The sequence below is a fragment of the Macaca thibetana genome, chromosome 6 (genome assembly GCF_024542745.1).
Source record: "Macaca thibetana thibetana isolate TM-01 chromosome 6, ASM2454274v1, whole genome shotgun sequence".
Lineage (NCBI taxonomy): Eukaryota > Metazoa > Chordata > Mammalia > Primates > Cercopithecidae > Macaca > Macaca thibetana.
Genome location: NC_065583.1, coordinates 24,714,215 through 24,735,794, shown reverse-complemented (window position 1 = coordinate 24,735,794; position 21,580 = coordinate 24,714,215). Strand labels below are relative to the sequence as shown.

Here is a 21,580-nt window from a genome sequence, read left to right as displayed (position 1 = left end):
CATACAGAAATACAATTGTGTATTTTTAAATATTTGTATACTCATTCCCCAAAGAAAACTAAAAAGAAACATAAAGACTGAATACATCTGCTTTCAAGTAGAAATACCAAGAGAATTATAATTATTCTTCCCAGTACCATTTTAATTTTGTCTAATTTCTAAATTTTCTCAAGTGTGATTTTTTAATGGTAAATTTTCTTTGTATCATGTGTTAATCACTGGAAACTCCACGATGCTTGAGGCAAGAGCAAATTCTTGGGGTGTGTGTCATTTCCCCAAAGCAGCGTCAAAGCGACCTTCTATGTGAAACCTTGAAGACAGGTGTTAGAAACCCAGTAACCCACAGCCAAAAAACGGTTAGAATGATGCTATTAAAAAGGGACACCCTCCAGATCTAAAAGTACTGACATGGAAAGCAAACTGCCCAATAGATATATACTGCTTGTTTTTTTATGTCCAAAGAATTTTTAACAGTAAGTACATATAAAACCCAACAAAGGCCTGCTAGGATTAATACACTAGTTAATTGTATTGTGCCAGTGTCAGTTTCCTGGTTTGGACAATGTGCTATCGTTATGTAAGATGTGATCACTGGGGGACACTGGAGGAATATAGGAGAACCTCACTGTACTATTTTTGCAAGTTCTCGTGAGCCTAAAATTATTTGAAAACAAGCTTTAAAGAAAATCGTTTAAGGGCCGGCTGCAGTGGCTCAAACCTGTAATCCCAGCACTTTGGGAGGCCGAGGAAGATGGATCACCTGAGGTCAGTTCACGACCCGCCTGGCCAACATGGTGAAACCCTGTCTCTACTAAAAATGCAAAAATTAGTTGAGTGTGGTGGCGGGTGCCTGTAATCCCAGCTACTCCGGAGGTTGAGGCAGGAGAATGGCTTGAGCCTGAGAGGCAAAGGTTGCAGTGAGCCAATATCGTGCCACTGCACTCCAGCCTGGGCAACTGAGTGAGACTCTGTCTCAAAAAAAAAAAAAAAAAAAAGAAAGAAAAGAAAATGGTTTAAATATCAGCCATTTCACAGTATTCTATCGAATATATGAATGGTATATAGCAGCTTTGTGGGAAAGATTTCTTGAATGAAACTGTTTAATGAAATTTAAAGTGAGTTTAAAAGAACATAGAATGATTTTGAAAAGAAAAAATTGAAAGTTTTTATGAAAAACAATAATCTATTGTTATGAGGAAAATTAAAAAGACTGGGCAAGGATCATGCCTGTAATTCTAGCACTTTGGGAGGCCAAGGTGGAAGGATCATTTGAGGCCACAACTTTGAGGCGAGCCTGGGAAACATAGCAAGATGCTCTTTCTACAAAAAATTGTTTTAACAGATTAGCCAGGCATTCTAGGCTGCAGTGAGCTATGATTGGGCCACTGTACTACAGCTTGGGCAACAGAGCGAGATCTTGTCCCCTCCCCCCTCCAAAAAAAAATCTGAAAAGTAAAAGGATATAGTCCAACCTGTAACAGTGGTAATCTCTTTATCTGTTGGCACTACAGTGGCACTCCAGGTTCAAGCGATTATTCTGCCTCAGTCTCCCGAGTACCTGGGATTACAGGCCTGGCTAATTTTTGTATTTTTAGTAGAGATAGGATTTCATCATGTTGGCCAGGCTAGTCTTGAACCCCTGACCTTGAGGAGCTGTGATCCGCCCACCTTGGCCTCCCAAAGTGCTGGGATTACAGGTGTGAGCCACCGCGCCCGGCCCTTTCTGGCCCTTTACAGAAAAAGTTTGCAGATCCCTACTGGTCTACTGGTGCAAAAACAACCCCCATGGTTTCAAGGAATTAAATTTAATTGTAAGAGCCTTCAGAACTTAGGGTGATGATAGACTTCCTTTTCAACATGGCTGTGCTTACCGTGGTACACCAGAACCTGCTCTGTCACTCAATTAGAACTGTGCTATGTGCAGTTCTGAAGTGGCATTACACTTTTTAGACAAGAAGATATTTTAAGAATCCACTTTTAATATCCCCATTCCCATCCTATTCATAGAAACTTGCTTTAAAATTAGCAGAGACTTTCTCTTTGAATACATTTATTGAGTGCTTACTATGTGTCATGTACAGTTATAAGCACTTCATATAAATCATCATTTTTTAAAAAACTTGAGACAGGGTCTTGCTCTGTTGCCTAGGCTTGAGTGCAGTGTTCAATCAGGGCTCACTGCAGCCTCAACCTCCCAGGCTCAGGGTATGCTCCCACCTCACCTCTGCTTCCCAAATAGCTGGGACTACAGGTGTATGCCACCACACCTAGCTAGTGGTTTTTTTGTTGTTGTTGTTTTTGGTTTTGGTTTTGGTTTTTTTGGTAGAGATGGAGTTTTGCTATGTTGTCCAGGCTGGTCTCAAACTCCTGGACTCAAGTGATCCTCCCACCTCGTTTTCCCAACGTGCTGAGATTACAAGCGTGAGCTACCACTCCCGGCCAAATTATCACATTTAATGCTCATAAACCCATTTTACAGATGGTAAACTGAGGCTAAAAGAAGTTACATTGATTGCCCAAGGTGACACAAACAATTAAAGGATATTTGAAACCAACTCTGAATGACTCAAAAAAAAAAAATGTTTTCAACGAGTCTGACAGAAAAGAAAAAAAGCAGATTATAATCCTACTTGAAAACACAAATTCTCTAATGAGTGAGCTTCAAGCCAGAAATCAACTGAAAAGAAGAGCACTCTGTCTTCCCAGTGGGTGCATTTTAAAACAGATATCACATATGTTGACTCATCATTGAATTCATAGATGCTGGGACTCATCTGTCCTATGTTTAAAACAAAATTAGTTCTGAAATAAGTCAACTCAAAGATACAATTTTAACGCAATCCTGGAATTTTAGAAGTGACAAGTGCAAGCCTTCAGAGAACAGTTTCTTTTCTTTCATGGGTAGCCTCGGGCTTACGCTGCCCTCTGTGGATCATGGGCGATATGGTCTTAATATATCCAAAAGACAGCAAAAGAATCCAAAAATCACAATCTGAATGTTTAAGAGTTGGGAAGGATTTGAAATTGTCTCTTCCAATTTCTTTTTTTTTTTTAATTTGTCAAGAGGGAAGCTGAAATCTAGAGAGAAATGTTCATTTGCACAAGATTTTACATAAATAACAAAGGAAGGGACTACCTATTTTGCTGACCTCTACTCAGAATTCATATTTTCTGACCTTTCTCAGCAGCACTAACACAGATCTAGAATTTCAAAACCCCTGTTGAAAGTGGAAGCACACATTTATTGAATTCGCATACTTGCTTTAAATTCTGAAGGCCTCTACATGTTTTTATACACTTAAATAAATATATACACTTAAATGAATAAATCAACAGAGCATTACATACATCCAGGCGTTCCTTAGGTCAAAGGGAAGAATTGGGTGGGGTCCATGTTGGTAATTATGAAAGAGAACAGAGAGCAAGTTGTGTTCGCACCCAATGTGTTTCAGAAAGAGGAAGAAATGGTGAGATACTGTCACATTTCACGCAGATTAGGTAGATAGAAGAAAACCAGAGATTCTAGAACACCATTGTTCCAGAGGCACCTTGGTTCTGAACCTTGGCCTCAACCTTCCACTGCTCTTGAGACACCCTAGCAACAAAATCTTGTCAACCCTGTGAGAGCCTAGAGTCACCTCCTTAGTCTTCTGTTCTCGTGTGACAATAGCCGAGGGTCTCAGTAGAGCACAGATAAGACCTCATTCCTAATCCTTCATCACTGGACTCTCCTCTGGAGGGCAATGTCTAGCACTGTGCTTTGCCCACACTAGCTGATCAATAAATCTTCACTGAGGCCAAGCGCAGTAGCTCATGCTCATAATCCAGCGCTTTGGGAGGCCTAGGTGGCCAGATCGCTTGAACGCAGGAGTTCAAGACCAGCCTGGGCAACATAGGGAGACACCACCTCTACAAAATAAAAAAAATTAGCTGGGCGTGGTGGCACATGCCTGTAGTTCCAGCTACTCAGGAGGCTGTGGCAGGAGGATCCCTTGAGCCCAAGAGATCAAGGCTGCAATGAGCCATGATCGCACCACTGCACTCCAGCCTGAGCTGCAGAACGAGACCCTATCTCGAAAACAAAAGTAAATAAATCTTGATTGAGGGAGGTAGGAAGATCTGCATTTGACCTAAAAGTCTCAGAATTATTGATAACAACAACAATAATAATAAATGGCTACTATATACTGAGCACTTACTGCATGCCAAGTGCAATGTGAAGTACTTCTCGTGTTCTTAGTTGATTCTCAGAAGATGCTCGGCAGTAGTTACCATTATTGTCCTCATCTCACAGTGGGAAACTTGTGGCCTAGAGAAGTCAGGCAACTTGCTCAAGTTGCATAGTAGCAAGGGACAGAGCAAATCTCGGAGCCAGGATCATCTACCTTCGGAGCCCAGGCTCTTATCCTCTGGGCTCTACGGACTTTGGAAAACGTGGCAAGATGAGTGCTGGAGACTGAATACAATGGGAACAGTGGTTCACGCCTATAATCCCAGCACTTTGGGAGGCCGAGGTGGTCAGATCACCTGAGGTCAAAAGTTCAAAACCAGCCTGGCCACATGGCGAAACCCTGTCTCTACAAATATACAAAAAAAGAAAAAGAAAAAAACATTAGCCGGGCATGATGGTGTGTGCCTGTAATCCCAGCTACTCAGGAGGCTGAGGCAGGGGAATCACTTGAACACAGGAGGCAGAGGTTTCAGTGAGCTGAGATGGCGCCATTGCCCTCCAGCCTGGGTGAGAGAGTGAGACTCCATCTCAAAAAAAAAAAAAAAGAATAGAAAAGAAATGAAACCCCAGTCCTCCGCCACCTGGATGAGTACAGTTTTTGGAAAAGAGATTATAATAATCATTATTATCGATGATTATTATTGCGAGTACAACGTAAGCATCTGAAAGTGCACAAAGCACTTTCACATACATTATCTTATTGGAGCTTTAATATGAGTCTATGAGCTAAGCAAACTTGGGCAGACTTATTGAAAGAGGAGGAAAGGCCAGGCGCGGTGGCTCACGCCTGTAATCCCAGCACTTTGGGAGGCTGAGGCGGCTCACGAGGTCAGGAGATCCTGGCTAACACGGTGAAACCCCATCTCTACCAAAAATACAAAAAACTAGCCGGGCGTGGTGGCAGGCGCCTGTAGTCCCAGCTACTCAGGAGGCTGAGGCAGGAGAATGGCGTGAACCCAGGAGGCGGAGCTTGCAGTGAGCCGAGATCATGCAACTGCACTCCAGCCTGGGCGACAGAGCAAGACTCTGTCTCAAAAAAAAAAAAAGAAAGAAAGAAAGAAAGAGGAGGAATGAAAGCTCTGAGGGGTCCATGTCTTGCCCAAGGCTGCATTAGTAATAATGAGAGCCAGTGAATGGTAGTGCAATGACATCTGATTCCAGGTTCCACTTCTTTTCCCCTCCATTGTACTGTTGAGTATCACAGGGTTCAACAGTCCCCAATTACAGATGGTAGATCTTGCCAAAGGGCATTTGTACCTTTATTTGTTGACTTGTTTACAGGGCAGAAAACAGAGAGACCACACTGCAGAACTCACTGAGGTTTACTCATTTATTCTACCCGCTGTGAAACCAGAGACCTCTCCAGTGCCTAGAAACCCCTCTCCGGCTCTGCGTCCCAGAGACGTTTTGACCTACAGAGGGGGTCCACCCAGCTCAGTTTAGCCGTCAATGAGGACCTATCTTGGGGCTGGCTTTGTGTTGTGTTTCAACAGCTCACCCCTTATTTCTTTTTCACTCTTTGTTTCTCTTACATGGATATACCTCTTTTAAAACTTGGCAATTTTATTTGATCTTATTTGGTTGACATTTCTGAAGGTGAGCTATTAGATGCTAGAATTACATGGGTTCAATTCCAGTGTTATTAATAAAAAAATTGTACAGTTGGTAGACTAAAATGCTATTGTGAGAAAAAATAATAAGAATCCACTTTTGTCCTTTTCCTTTATCCCCCAGCCGGGTTACCAACTGATTCAAGCCTGTGAACAGCACTGGGCATGAGGGATAAAACAAATCTGTTAATACCTCATGAAAGATGTTGACTTTGAAATCAAGTGCATCCAATTTATTTCTCCCTAACAATGGTATTGATGAGTACAAATGTCCTTTGCTTCATTCCTCTGCCTTTCTCTGTTCCTTCTGCTGAACTTGCACTGAGAATGGCAGTTCCTCCTACAACTTTTCCATGCCCTTGATCAGCGAAAGGCTCAGAAAAGTGTCAGGTTCTGACAGGGCTCAATTTTATCTTTACTTTATTAAAATAGTGCAACGTAGGGCAATGAGCTCTAATTTGGGAGCCAGAAGAGACTCCTACCTAAGGATGAGTGCTCACTCCTCTTTAAACTTTTTAAATGTCTCTATGCCTCAATTTCCTTATTTGTAAAATAAGGAGAGTGTACTATACTAGTAATTCCTAACTGCCTTCTTGGGACCAGGGCTGTGGCTTCAAAAGACTCATCTGAGGTTTGTTAAACATACGATTTCTTGACCCCACTGCCAGAGGTTCTCATCTGCAAGTCTTGGGTACACTAAGGAGACCTATATTTTTACTGAGTTCCCTGTGATTCCAACGCATGATCAGGTCTGGTATTCATGGATTAGATGACCTCCAAGTTCAAGGTCCTGGTTCCCCAATCTTCTCCTACCTCCTTGAGGTCAACATGAGATCTGATTGTTCTCACACCTTCATTTATTCTCTCCTCACCCTCTTCTCTCTTATCTCCAGGTCTAGATCAACCTACCTCTGCCACATTTGACTGCATCCTCCTATGCCATGCCAGAATACACCTTGCTCATTCAACAGCTCCTTCCTTCTCTACCCTGCCTTCCCTCTAAATTTCTTGAAAGAACATCAAACATTCATCCTCTAGCAATTGCTCATTTCGGGATTTCATGAAGTCCACCCACAGAGCTCACACTCTCTGTCCACTTCATGGTGACCCTGCTGCAGTACGCAGTCACCTCTCTAAATGCCTCCTCCTAGAATTTCCTAATCTTTAACTACACCCTCCCTAGGCTTTGACAGCCCAGCTTCCTCTGCCCTTGTGCGCTTATGCATCCCATTCTACTTTTGGTATCTCCCTAGCTCCTTAGCTGACTTAGGAGTAGCTCCTTAGCTGGCTTTCCTTCCTCCACCACAAGCTCCCCCAGCGTACTGCTTCTTTGTGGGGAGAGAGTCTTCCTTTGCACCTCTTCATTTCTCTCTTCATCTCACACAATATCTTTAGGTGATTATACAGGAAGTTCCATTATCCCTCCTCTGCTAATGGGGCAAGATAATAAAATGTGTAAGAGCTCAGGTTCAAGCACCAAAGAGACCTGGGATTCAAATTCTGGCCAATTTTTAAACCTCTTCAAACCTTAGTTTTTCTCATTTATCGTGGACCTTATAATAGAATCTTCCTCGCAGATTCAGACAATTGCTCACAATGAGACAATGCACTGGACACATTGAGCCAAGCCTTGGCATATAATAAGTACTCAATAAGTGCCATTTATGAACAATGACCTCCCAAATTATATCCTTAGTCTTGTACTATCCCTTTTGAGAGAATATGCATGAAAGTATTGGTATACTGGCAAGTCTTTATTTAGCACTTATAATGTGAATCATTGTAGTAATTATTTTGATCAGATATAAGTGCCAATTAGCAAAGACACCCACCCAGGAATCCATGAGTCAGCCCAGACCCACACTTCCAACTGCCTGTTAGACACTTCTCAGAGGCATTTCAAACTCAAGATCTCACACACAAACTTAACTCTTCCTCACGGAGCTCCTTTACCAGTTAACCCACACATTGACCCATTCTCCCAGCTGCAGAGAATTAGCCGTCCTTCATTCTCCACTCGGGCCACCAAGTCCTCTGACTCCTAATTGCTAAATGGCTGTTACCCTGTCCCCTCTCTATTGTTACTGCTGCTATCATTCTAATCTAGACACTCGTGCTTCACCTGAAGTATTGTCGGAGCCTCCAGCCTTGCTCCCATCTAATCCATCTTCCATATCCTTGCCAGAGCAATTTTTCCTAAAACAACTGAAAATGTCACTCCCTACTCAAAAAACGTGAACGATTCCTCATGACTCTGAAATAAAAGATAAATTCTTTAGTCGATCATACAAGTCCCTCAAGAACCTAGACCATTACCAGCTTCCTATCCCTATTTTTGGATTAAACCAGACTGTTAAATAATCACCAAAGACATCATGCTTGTATTACATTTGCCTGTCTTTGCTCATGCTGTTCTTCCATCCTGTTGGCTCTTCCCTCCTTAATAGCATTTTCTCCTTAAAGAACCAATTCAAAGGTCAATGAGTAAAATCAGCCCCGACCCTGGCCCTCATTTTCATTTTCACCTCTTCCATCTTGGGCCCCAGTGAACCTTTTCTTACCTCTATCTCAAAGCAGAGCTCACTAAAGGATGGTTTGTTATGCACAAGCCTGTCCATCCCACTGAAGTGTGATCACTTTAAAGACGAAGGCCATGACTTACTCATTTTTACATGCCCTATGCCACATGAAGTAGCAGGCAAATATATTACCTATTGTCATATATCCAAACCAAATGCCAGAGTTACACGGTACAGATTTAAAATTCCATGTCCAACCACATTTCCCTCTGAACATGCTTCCATGGAAAGGCCAGCTTGTTTTGGACCTCGAAGCTTTGACTGGCTTTGCAAAATAAAAATATATAGTAATAGAAAAAAACTGTTTCTCAACTCATCCCTAACCCACTCCCCCATATTCTTGTCCCCGGAACCAAGAAATAACTACCGTTAAGTATCACAAGGAAAGAAAAATGTTGTTATTGTCAGAGCAATCTTCATTTTTCCCAATTTGAATATTGACAGCAAAGTCCTCATGTGTTTTTTGGTGCTTTCAATTTGAATTTGCCCTACAGTTTTGACTTCCTGCTGATTATAGATACAATGATTCATTTGGGGCACAAGAAAAAGTGAAACCTCATATTTTAGGAGTAAGTAAGGAACCCTGCCTTCAAGAAAGCTCTGCTGAGAAACAGTAACTGCCAGTCTGGGAGCAAAGACCAGTTCTATACGGGATCAGGACCACTGGCCTCTTGCCTTAGCTCTCTTCCTAACTCACTACAAGGCTTCTCTCAATTCCTTGGCCTTCTCTAGGTCTCAATTTCCCATCTTCTTAGTTTCCTAGTATTCCACAGACAAGACTTCCGCCCCGCCCCCCACCCCCCACATCCCCCAGAAGTTCGTAGACACAAGTTTAAAATCCCTGAAATGTGAGTGTGAGTCCCAGTTCTCCCTCTGTCTAGCTGTGTGACCTTGGGTAAATCATTCTACATCTCTGAGCCCTATATCTGGCATCCAGAGAGTGGACGTTAGAATTTGCCACACTAAGTAGGTCTTCTTTGGTTGATATCTGCAGACCAGCCACCTAAAAATTGGAGGAGAGCATTGAGCTAGAAGGTATGTACATGGAGTTGCTCTGTAAAATAAATAACACAAACCTGGAAGCATTTGGATGGCAAACTGGACCGCAGCTCTTTTTCAGCTGTAACTTGATTCTCAAGCCTAAATTATAGACTGGAGCCTCAATAGATTGAGCAATGTGAGAACAAAACAACTGAGAGGCAGTTGAAAATTAAAGATGTTCACCCACAGGAATAAAACCAGTAATTGAGAGTTCTACAGAACCATCTAAACAGAGCTCAGTGAAAAGCTTTCAGAATCTCAGATCTGTTCTAATACTGAGAATTACAACTATGAGATTGTAAAAGCTTTTGTAACTTCTCAGGGTTTGTGATTTTGTTACTCCTCAGCTGTTTCCCTAGTGTGATTAGTAGTTAAAAAAAATCGTAAAACCAAAAAGTATCTATGTACTTATCAGGAACAGCCAGTCAGTTGGGAGCTGGCAGAGGTGGCCTCTTGTTACCCTGCTGGACTGCCTGAAAATGAAGGTTTGTGATCTGGAATAGCAGCAGAGATGTAAAGAAAAGAAAAAAAATAGAAGTCCCTCCTAATGACTATTATTTACAAGCCAATAATTATGTACTAGGCATTTTTCTCATGCATATTGTCACTTAACAGCCCTACACAATAAGCACTACTGTTATCCCCATTTTACATTTTGAGGAAACTGAGATTCAGAAAAGGATAGAAGAAATAACTCACCTGAGATTCTACAAGAAAAACAAAAATCTCACAAAATGGCAGAGGTAGGATATAATCAGGAGCCTTTGGGCTCCCTGACTCAACTCTTTCAACTCCCACCTAATGCTACCCAACAGGCTATGAGAAGAAAGTACAAAAAAGAAAGGATAGGAATTTGAGATGTTATAGAGGCAGTGAACATAAGCCTGAGATACAATCAGTAGGGAACTTAATCCCAGGCCATCTGATTTTATTTAGGAAATGGCATAGGTGTGTGGCTTTTTATGTCCTGGCTTCGGAGTCCCTACCCAGTAGAGATGGGGCCTTTTGGGAGCAACTGGGGGCCATTTCACACATTCCTGCTACCAAGCAAGAAATAAAATGAATCCCAGCTGGGCGCAGTGGCTCACACCTGTAATCCCAGCACTTTGGGAGGCCGAGGTGGGTGGATCACAAGGTCAGGAGTTCATGTATAGTCTGGTCAATATGGTGAAACCCCATCTCTACTAAAAATACACACACACACAAATTAGCCAGAGGTGGTAGTGGATGGCCACTGCACTCCAGCCTGGGTGACAGAGGTGAGGCTCTGCCTCAAAAAAAAAAAAAAAAGAAAAAAAAAAGAAATAAAATTAATCCCATAGGCAAAAAAGTATGATCAGAGTTCCTAGGTATCGAGGTGTGAGTTTGTATTACTCTAACAGATTTGCGGGGAGTGGGACCTATGTCATATTTTCACGTGAGTTGTTACTGTTGTTTTGTCTGTTTGTGCTTGTATTTTTTACTGAATTATAGTTCCTAGCCATTTAGGGCTTTGTAGAGTATTTAGAGAATTGAATGAAAGTCCTGGACTTTGCCCCAGAAAAAATATGTGTGCATACATACATACAATTATGCATATAATTTCAGGAGGGTCATGCCCTTCCCACAAGAAGCTCATCTACAGATATCCCCCATCCAGGAATCCATAGGCACAGTTTAAAATCTCTAAAAACTGGGTATGACTCCCAGCTCTCCCGCTGTTCAGCTGTGTGATCTTAAGACAAGTCACTCTACATCTCTGAGCTGCATTCTAGGCAGCCTTAAAGTGGAGGCAAGAAATTGCTACCCTGGGTCATGCTAATTTTAGAGAACAATGATTGACAAGACCCTCATTAAGGATTTAAATCAGCCCGCAACCACGGAAGTTTTGCCATCCGAAAATTACATGAAAAAATGGAGAGGGAATTGAGGACTGTTAGCCAGAGAAAGAAAAACCCATAGAAGCCTGCAGGCCCTCTGAAGTGGGTTGAAAGGGTTTTCACGTGCATGAAGATGTAGTCTTATTCTGTAAGAGGCACCAGAGGGGAGACCAGGAGGAAGCAGAGCAGCATGGTGCTAGAGTGATTTAGAGTTGAAAAGACATGGGTTAGATCCAGGTCGGCCATTTACTGGGCAAGTTTTTAATCTTCAAGGGCTCTAAAATGGAGGTGATACTGGTACCCATTTCTTAGGAATTTGTGGACAATCAAAAGAGATAATACATGTAACGTGTATGGTGTTAAAACAATGGCAGACCTACAATGGTAGGTGTTAGCTTCCCTAATAAAGTATCTGACCCTCCATTTCTTTACCTATAAAATGAGGATAATATCTATAATTGCCTAGGAGGTTGTTGTGAGATTCAAATAAGAAAATTAATGCAAAAACGCTGATCACAGTACCTAATGCATAGATAAGTCCTCGGGGGATGTTAACCACAATTATCACTATGAATGTTTCATTACCAAAAGAACAGTGGGAAGAGAGGAAGTAAGGAGTGAAAGAATTTTATTTCTATCTGTTTTTATATACCCCTAACAAAAAAGCAAGAGTGTAATGTTTGTGTGATTTAAAATAAATGAATAGTGGTTAAAAGAATATGACTTTTAATTTCAGATTAGAAAGCCAGATAAAATAAAATGATATCTAAAGAGTGTAGAATCAGAGCTAGACATCCCGGACCGGACACCTGAGAGCTGAGTGGCCTTGGGAGATTTAGATAAAACAAAAATATGAGCATTTGCTAAAGAGGGATTAAATGAAGTGGCCCAGGAAGACAACTTGACACTGACCTAGCACCTAATACGTGCTCAATAAACCCTGCTTTTCATCCCTAATGACTAAATGTTCCATGGAGACTGACTGGCCTTCTCACACCAACCTCCTCTTCAGGCCAGCAGCAAGGGTTCTCTCTTCTGGCATTTGGTCAAGGAGGAGAGAAATGAAAACTATCAAGAAGCTTATGGAAGGTAAAAATCACACGACCTCTTGTTCCCTTGTAATTCAATGTAAAATAGTTCAAGATTTAAATGGAATAAAGGATGATGGTGTTAGAATGCTCTCCCTACTTTCCATCACCTTTCTAGTCACTGCCTTCTCTTTCTTTGTCAGAAAATAGTCCCCTATCCTTACCCCATCCCATAAACAAAGAGGGTTTGGATCTTTGGCACCCCATTTCCCTTAAATTATCAACTCCTAGTCCAGATTTTCTGTTTTCCCACTGTATGAGTTAGTGCAGGCCAAAGCGTCTTAATGTCAGGTCCCCCTGGCATTTCATCCTGAGTTACAGTCTTACTTCAAAACCTGTCCCCTTCCATTCACTCTTGTCTATTTCCTCCAATTCTGTCTTCTGAGCTTTTTCTTTTTTTTTAGACAGAGTGTCACTCTGTCACCCAGGCTGGTGTGTAGTGGCGCTATCTCAGCTCACTGCAAGCTCCGCCTCCCAGGTTCACGCCATTCTCCTGCCTCAGCCTCCCGAGTAGAGTAGCTGGGACTACAGGTGCCCGCCATCACGTCCGGCTTTTTTTTTTTTTTTTTTTTTTTTTTTAGTGGAGACGGGTTTCACCCTGTTAGATAGAATGGTCTCGATCTCCTGACCTCATGATCCGCCTGCCTCAGCCTCCCAAAGAGATGGGATTACAGGCGTGAGTCACCATGCCTGAACTCTTCTGAACTTTTGAGAGTGATGTTACATTGTTTCCTTCACAGAATTAAAGGATGCCTGTTTCCTGGCTAATAGAAATATAGAAAGGAACTCAAACTCTCCATTAATCAGGATAAGAAATGAACAAGATGGGCCGGGCAAGGTGGCTCATGCCTGTAACCCCAGCACTTTGGGAGGCCGAGGCAGGTGGATCGCCTGAGCTTAGAAGTTCAAGACCACCCAGGACAACGTGGTGAAACCCCATCTCTACTAAAATACAAAAAATTAGTCAGGCATGGTGGCATGCACCTGTAGTCCCAGCTACTCGGGAGGCTGAGGCACGAGAATCGCTTGAGCCCAGGAGGCGGAGGTTGCAATGAGCGGAGATCGTGCCACTGCACTCTAACTTGGGCTACAGAGTGAGGCTCTGTCTCAAAAAAAAAAAAAAGAACAAGATGACATTTTCTTCTCATAAGATTGAAAAAGTTACACAAATGGTCATATCAAGTGTAGGGAGGATATGGGAAAGCAGATACTCTGTGGGTGGAAAAATAAATTAGCACAGCCTTTTCTGAGAACATTTTTCTACAAGCTATTAGATTTAAAGGTGCACATTTCTTTTAACCAGTAATTTTTACTTTTTGATCCCCATCCTAACTACAGAAACACTTGCATGAATGGTTAGGGAGGCACGCATGTCCTAGGATGTTCACTGCCGCACTGTTTATAAAAAGGAAACATTGAAACAATCTAAATGCCCCTCAATAGAAAATAAATACTGTGAGTACTCATAATATGAAATACTACACAGCAATTTGACATAATGATACATACCTACATAGATTAAAGAAGAAAGTGGACTTATAACAATAAGTGAATAAAACAAAATGCAGAATGCTGCATATAGTATGATAACACTGTTTAAAAACATGCACAAAACTGAACTATACATTTCTATATCTATGTAGACACATAAGGAAATGGAAGAAAGACCTAGAATGGTCATCTTCAACTAATAACAGTTATTATCTCATGGCAGGCGTCTGGGATTGAGGACAAGGAGTGAAAGAGAATTTTATTTCTATCTGTTTTTATGCACCCCTAACAAAAATGCATTAGTGTGATATTTGTGTAATTTAAAATAAAAATTTGAAAAATGAATAGGTGGTTTTCCTACTATCATTCCTGGTGTCAGGTCCGCAGTTGCTAAGGAAGAAAGAAGATTTCAACAGACGGGCTTCGGAGATGAGCAGAGGAGAGGAGAGGCCAGAACTGATGCTTGCAGCATGTTTTGCTTTCACCCCAGGTGGCAGGAGGATGTGGTACGTGGCCACAAAGGAGCCAGAATAGTTGAATCCCAAGACAACCAGACAGACAGATTGTTTCCACATCCAAAGACAAGCCACTCATAAGACAGAGCCCCAGGCCAGGCAGGTGGCTCTAGCACTTTGGGAGGCCAAGGCCGGAGGATCACTTGAGGCCAAGAGGTTTGAGACCAGCCTGAGCAACATGGTGAGACCTCCTCTCTACAAAAAAGAAAAAAAAAAAGGAAACAAAGAAAGAAAGAGAAATTAATGAAGTAAAATAAAATAAAATAAAAAATCACAGCCCCCTTACCTCCAGGCTGAGGAGAAGACACTGAATCACTCGTTTTCCACATCAACACGTGGGATGTTGGTGGGAGACCCCAAACTTTGGACTCTTTGGAAAAACAAAGGAAAACAGAAAACAGACTTAAGTAAATGCTTGTCTTCCTGCTTTTGGTACTCAACTGTCCCTATACTGACTTCTGTCATTGGAAAAAAAAAAAAAAAAGGATGTGCTAGACACTGTCCTAAGTGACCTACATGGATTCTGTCATTTAATCCTTAGAAAGAGCCACAGGATAGGTGTTATTCCCATTCTACCAATGAGGAAACTAAGACCCAGAGAGATAAGGTAGATAGCCAAAATCACACAAGCAGGAAAAATGCAGGATTTGTACTTAGGCAGACTGAAGCAAGAGCGCCCACATAAATCACTCTATCATATCCCTGTGTTGTACTATGACAAACACTGATTTACTTACCTTACAGATGTGTGGTTTCCTTTGCTAGAATATTAGCTCCATTACGGTAACACCTCCCATGTGAGTGCTTACAAACGTGCCAGGCACTGTTCTAAGTCCTTACATGCATGAAGTTACACAACTCTACAACAAACCTAGGAATAAACTGAGGCCAGGGATCCCAGGAAAAAGTAATAGAACTGGGGAATCAACCCCAAGTGGTCCTCTCTAGCACCCCCAAGGATGCCAATCGTGTCTTATTTCAGGGTATACCCCGTCCCAGGCCCCAGTAACTACCTAAAGAAGTTCTGATGGGTAGATGACAAGATAAATAATGAAAGAGTGACTGATTCTCCCTCCACTCTAAAAAGCCAATGCGTTGAATGAGTAAACCCCTCAGCAGTCTCAACAAAGAAGATTTGTGTGCATGAAATTAGAATGAGACATCTAAGTGCTACTTAGCCTAGAGTCGAAAAGCAAACATCCTAGAGATGTGGGAAATTAGAATGAGACATCTAAGTGCTACTTAGCCTAGAGTCTAAAAGCAAACATCCTAGAGATGTACCATGAGCTACTGCGGAGAACTGCACCAATCAAGAAGGGCCTTCCTTTTCCCTCCCTCCTCCTCCTCCTCTCCTCCTCCTCCTCTTCCTCCTCTTCCTCCTCCTCCTCTTCCTCCTCCTCCTCTTCCTCCTCCTCCTCTTCCTCCTCCTCCTCCTCCTCCTCCTCCTCCTCCTCTTCCTCCTCCTCCTCCTCTTCCTCCTCCTCCTCCTTCTTTTCTCTCTCTCTCTCTCTCTGTCTGTCTGTCTGTCTTAGCCACAAGAAGGAACAAACTACAAAGGCTGCCCTGAGGCCAATTTGCCGCAGGGGGATTTTATGGCACAAAAGACCCAAAGAAGTTGTCAGTCATCTGATTCAGTAAGACTTTTAGTAATTTCCTACTCCTCAGTCCAAGGGGTGAGGGAGGACAGAGAGGGTGAGTGTCTGCACACCTCTGGATGTCAGCAGGACAGCGTCTGCAGGAGACTCGGCGCTACTCCAGGAGTCACTGGGGAGGACAGGTTCTGATTCTGGAAGAGAAAAAGGTTGGATAAAAGGCAGCTAAAAAATACCAGTGTTACTGTGTTTGTGGTGGGTGGTGGGATTTGAGAGTATCTTTTTTAATTTTTTAATTAATTAATTAATTTTTTGAAACAAAATCTTGCTCTGTCACCCAGGCTGGAGTGCAGTGGCACAATCTTGGCTCACTGCAGTCTCCACCTCTGAGATTCAAGCGATTCTCCTACTTCAGCCTCCCGAGTAGCTGGGATTACAGGTACCCGCCACCACACCTGGCTAATTTTGTATTTTTAGTAAGGGATGGGGTTTCACCATGTTGACTGGGATGGTTTGAACCCCTGACCTTAAGTGATCCACCTGCCTTGGTCTCCAAAAGTGCTGGGGTTACAGGCATGAGCCCCTGCATCCGGCCACTTTTTTTTTTTCCTAATTTATCTAATTTTTTAAAGACAGTCTCACTATGTTGTCCGGGCTAGAATTGACCTCTTGGGCTCAAAGGATCCTCCTGCCTCAACCTCCCAAGTAGTTGGGATTACAGGCTCGCATCACCATGTTCCAGGGTATTTTTATGGCTGTCTTGGTGCTTCTTTATATATTTCAAGTTTTCTTCAAGGATTGCAAGTAATTTTTAGAATCAAGGAATAGAAACTACAAATGTTGTGTTTTACAGTAGTTATTTATTTTAAAGCCCAAAGGAATAAAAAAATACATACAAGAATTGATTGGTTCAGGGTTCATGGATTTTAGGTGACTATTCAGAGTATAATAGAATTAGCCAATTCAATTTTGTAAAGCTATTTGAATTATCCAAGACTTCTTGAGGCAGCTGAAATGTCTAAGAAAGCCTTCAAGCTATCTCATGATTGCTTTCCTAATTCTTACTGAAGAATCAGAGTCTGACACACAGTGACAGCCCTGACAAGCCCCCCTGAGCAATGGAGCAAGTCACTCAGTGAGAGGTACAAGTTGCAGGGTCAAGAATTCCAGGGGAAAAAAAAAAAGAAACAAGGCTAGAACTAGCTCACCATCAGGGGATATTTTAAAGCGTCTGGAGGTCTTTCCTCAACCAATATCTAATGCTCAGGCAGCGACTTAACCCCTGAAAGAATGGAACTGGAGTCTGACCAGGAGTGACCTTTCCTGGTTCTTCAATAAACGTCTCTTGCAAGACTCCTTAGAGGTCAACTGGAGAACCCAAAATGCTGACTTTTCAAAAACACAAAGGAAAAGGCAGAAGAAAAGAGAAACCATGAAAAAAGAAAAGGAACAGTTTGGTGAAAACGCCTCCTTACACACATGCACACACACACACACACACGCACACATGCACACACACACACATGCACACACACACACACACACACACACACACACACACACGCACACACATGCACACACACACACATGCACACACACACACACATGCACACACATGCGCGTGCACACACACACACATGCACACACATGCACACACACACACACACACACACACACGCCTACTGTTAAGGAGTACATTGTGTCCCCTCAAAATTCATATGTTGAAGTGCTAACCTTCAGTACCTCGGATGCAAATGTATAGTGAGATAGCGCCTTCAAAGAGATAGTTAAGGTAAAATGAGGTCATAAAAATGGACCCTAAACCAATACGACTGGTATTCTTACAAGAGATTAGGACACAGAAGGACAGACAGAAGGAAGACAGCCACCTGCAAGCCAAGGAGAGAGGACTTAGAAGAAACCAACCCTGCTGACACCTTGACCCCGGACTTGTAGAACCCAGAGCAGTGGGAAAATAAATTTCTGTTGTTTAAGCCACCCAGTCTGCAGTGTTTGTTTGATAGGCCTAGCAAACTAATATACGCATGTACACACACTGAGAGAAAGCAAGTCACTGGGCTGCCTCATTCAGTGAGACAGCTCTGTTCTAAGAAACCCAAGATACATCTGCGTACCTGCAGTGAGGATGGGCCCTTCCTTAGAAGGCTCAGGAGTCAGAAGACCTGTGGCTGCCTCTGGAAGGGTGCTTGGGGTTGGTGAAGGGCACGTGTTTGCTGTTGTGAAGACGGCAGTGGTTGTCGTCTGAAGTGGTGTTTCGGTTGTGAGATCTGGTGTGGTCATGACTGTTGTTGGAAGTGCAGCTCTGGTTGTTGTCACGTGTGGTGTGGTGGGGGGGCTCGTTGTTCTTGTTCTGCGTGTGGTTGTCGAGGCTGTAACCAACAACAGACATGTCTGGCACCAAGAGGAGATGGAGGAAAAAGAATATAATGCAAGTACATCTGGGACCCATCCATTTCTGTTGCCCTCACCTGGTCCACTGGCCTGGACCATTGTAATCCCCAATAAAATTGTGTTTCCTGCCCCCACCCTGACCCGTTCCTTCCAATCTGTTCTTCACACATTGGCTACAGTAATAATTTAAAATGTTGGCCAGGCGTGGTGGCTCACACCTGTAATCCCAGCACTTTGGGAGTCCGAGGCAGGCAGCTCACTTGAGGTCAGGAGTTTGAGACCAGCCTAGTCAACATGGTGAAATCCTGTCTCTACTGAAAATACAAAAATTAGCTGGGCGTGGTGGCGTGCACCTGTAATCCCAGCTACTCAGGAGGCTGAGGCAGGAGAATCACTTGAACCCAGGAGGCAGAGGTTGCAGTGAGCTGAGATAGTGCCACTGCACTCCAGCCTGGGCAACAGAGTAACAATCCATCTCAAAAAAAAAAAAAAGTCAAATGTAATTATGTCCATCCCCTGCCTAAATCTTTTACTGGGTCCTCCTTGCCCTTAAGGTAAAGAACCCAGTCCTGCACCTTGGCCTGCAAGCTGCAAGCCTCCATTTGACCCCATCTTGCCTTTCTTTCCAATCTCATATCTCCACCCCCTGCTATCACTTCTTCCCACCCAACTGGTGTTTCTTTAGCTCTTTGAATGCATCAGCAACTTTCCCGCTGCACGAACCTTTGTACCTGCTGCTTCCTATTCTTATTCTTCACGAGGCTGACTCCTACTTCACTCTCATGTCTCAGCTAAAAGGTTACTTCTGCAAGGAGGCCATGTAGATTCTCCAATAATTATTAGGCTTTTTTATTACATGCTCTCATAGTTTACCTCCACAGCCTTTATTGCATTTCATAACTGCACATTTATTTCATTGCTATTGTTTAAAGTCTATTTATCCCATTAAACTTTAAGCACCATGAGGGAAAATCTGACATTTCTTTTGTTCTATGCTACAAATCCGATAACTATCACAGTGTCTTGCATATAGTAGGTGCTCCAAAAACATTGCATGAATGTGTAAACGAGTTCATCAAAAGTGAGCTCAAAGTATGCAATCTAGAGTGAGAACATAGTCTCTTTCAGGCAATAAAGATGCATTCAAACTGACACCACTCACTCCCTAAACATCTGATTTGAGCTTCATTAGCCACCGTTTATGCTACAAATCTCATCCTCCCTAGAATATGCCAAATTTCCATGACTCTAATGGACCAGAAAGACACCATTTGTTCCAAGTGAACTTGGAAATGACCTCATAATATGTTAAGGTCAAGTATTTTATAAAATAATAGCTGGTTATACCCAACTTGAAAAGAGAAGACTTGAGTAGGAGTCATCTAACTTCAATAAACCTCATTTCTCTCTTCTGCAAAATTGGAATACCTTTTATCTCACAATGTTGCCTTAAGAGAAAGACATAATAATATGTATGTAAGTTCTTAAATTAGAAGCATCTACATCAGTTGGTCTCAAATTTTAGAGTGCATTAGAGTCACCTGAAAACTTAAGAATATAGGCCGGGCATGGTGGCTCACGCTTGTAATCCCAGCACTTTGGGAGGCCGAGGAGGTGGATCACTTGAGGTCAGGAGTTCGAGACCAGCCTGACCAACATGGTGAAACTTCATCTCTACTAAAAATACAAAATTAGCTGGGTGTGGTGCCAGGTGCCTGTAATCCCAGCTACTCAGGAGGCTGAGGCAGGAGAATCGCTTGAACCAGGAAGTAGAGTTTGCAGTGAGCTGAAATCGTGCCACTGCACTCCATCCTGGGTGACAAGAGCAAAACTCTGTCTCAAAAAAAAAAAAAAAAAGAATATAGATGTCTAGACTCCTGTCTTCCAAGGTGCCCATCCAGTTAGGAATAGAGCCCAAGGATCCTCCAGGTGACATTGATGCAGGTGGAATACAGAGCTCACTTTGGGAAGCTCCATTCCGGACAAGCACTAAAGGTAATTATTGTTAGCATTTTTCAACCATAGGCTCAATGCAGCTCAAATTTTTGAAGTCACACCATATTCCAAATTTCATCCAAAGCAACTGATTGTAACAGAAGAAAGAGCTCCTGAAAACTGCTCTGTGTCCAAATCTCACGCCCTTTCCCCCCCAGCCAAAAGTGGCACGCTGTTGGTTTACTGCTTGAAGATGACCCCTGAATACATTTTACTTAGTTCATGCAGTTTTTTTATTATTTTAAAATCTGGCAACATGCAAAATTCAACAGAGTTCACATAAAAATTGATAGATCTGAAAACACTGGACCCAAATATCTGCAAGGTGGTAATGCCCTAGATACGTAGCAGCTGCCTCTTCAAATTGACCCAGTAATTCACTAGTTCCCTTTCCACCTTCCACTCATTTCTGTGGCGGCTTTTGTGCTTACTTGCCTACTTCATGCCACGGCACCTTATTTCAAATTCAATCTTCCCACTCACCGTGAAAGCAACTCCAGCCTCTTCACCACCAGCCACTGATCCCATTATCCATTAACCACTGAATCTCTCCTTCCGCAGACATGAGGCCCTTCATGTGCTTACCTCTCTGCAGATTCAGGCGCACGTTTATCTTTACATCGTTGAACCAGCCAGGCACCTCTATGCGGCAGCAGTACACACCGCTGTCACCTTCCCTGGGGTTCAAGATGGTCAAGGAGACATTGCCTCTCTGGATAGTCCCCGGAAGTCTATATTTTGCTGACTTTCTTGAGGTCACCCTCGTTCCATCAGTGCGGATGAGCGCCTCGTTGCAACCAGAGTAGGGGCACTTGTCTTTCCCCCAGCACATGCTGTTGCTGTTCTGAGACCAGGAGGAGTACAGACAGGGCAAAGTCACCCGGTGACCCAAAACTTCTGTCACAACAGTCTCTGAAGTGACTGGTGCTGCAAAGGAAACATGTGAAAATTAGGTCGTGCAGTACTGAAATCTCTCAAATATACTACACAGTTTTTGTGCTAATAGATGCTTCCGGGAAGATGAAGAGACCTATAGTCTATGTTTCTTTTCTTTTCTTTTTCTCTTTTTCTTTCTTTTTTTTTTGTGATACAGGATCTTGCTTCGTCACCCAGGCTGGAGTTCAGTGGTGCAATCATGGCTTACTACAGCCTCGACCTCCCAGACTC

General features: G+C 42.8%; 1 protein-coding gene across 1 annotated transcript in view; it reads right to left on the bottom strand.

Annotated features, from left to right (window-relative positions):
* The window catches only part of TIMD4 (T cell immunoglobulin and mucin domain containing 4), a 44,213-nt gene that overhangs the window by 13,703 nt on the left and 8,930 nt on the right, over positions 1–21,580 (bottom strand). The window contains exons 2-5 of the mRNA XM_050793942.1: positions 20,999–21,340; positions 18,142–18,396; positions 16,123–16,200; positions 14,701–14,784 (exon numbers count right to left, since the gene is read on the bottom strand). Of these exons, the coding sequence (XP_050649899.1) occupies positions 14,701–14,784; positions 16,123–16,200; positions 18,142–18,396; positions 20,999–21,340 (759 nt within the window). The remainder of the gene's footprint in view (positions 1–14,700; positions 14,785–16,122; positions 16,201–18,141; positions 18,397–20,998; positions 21,341–21,580) is intronic.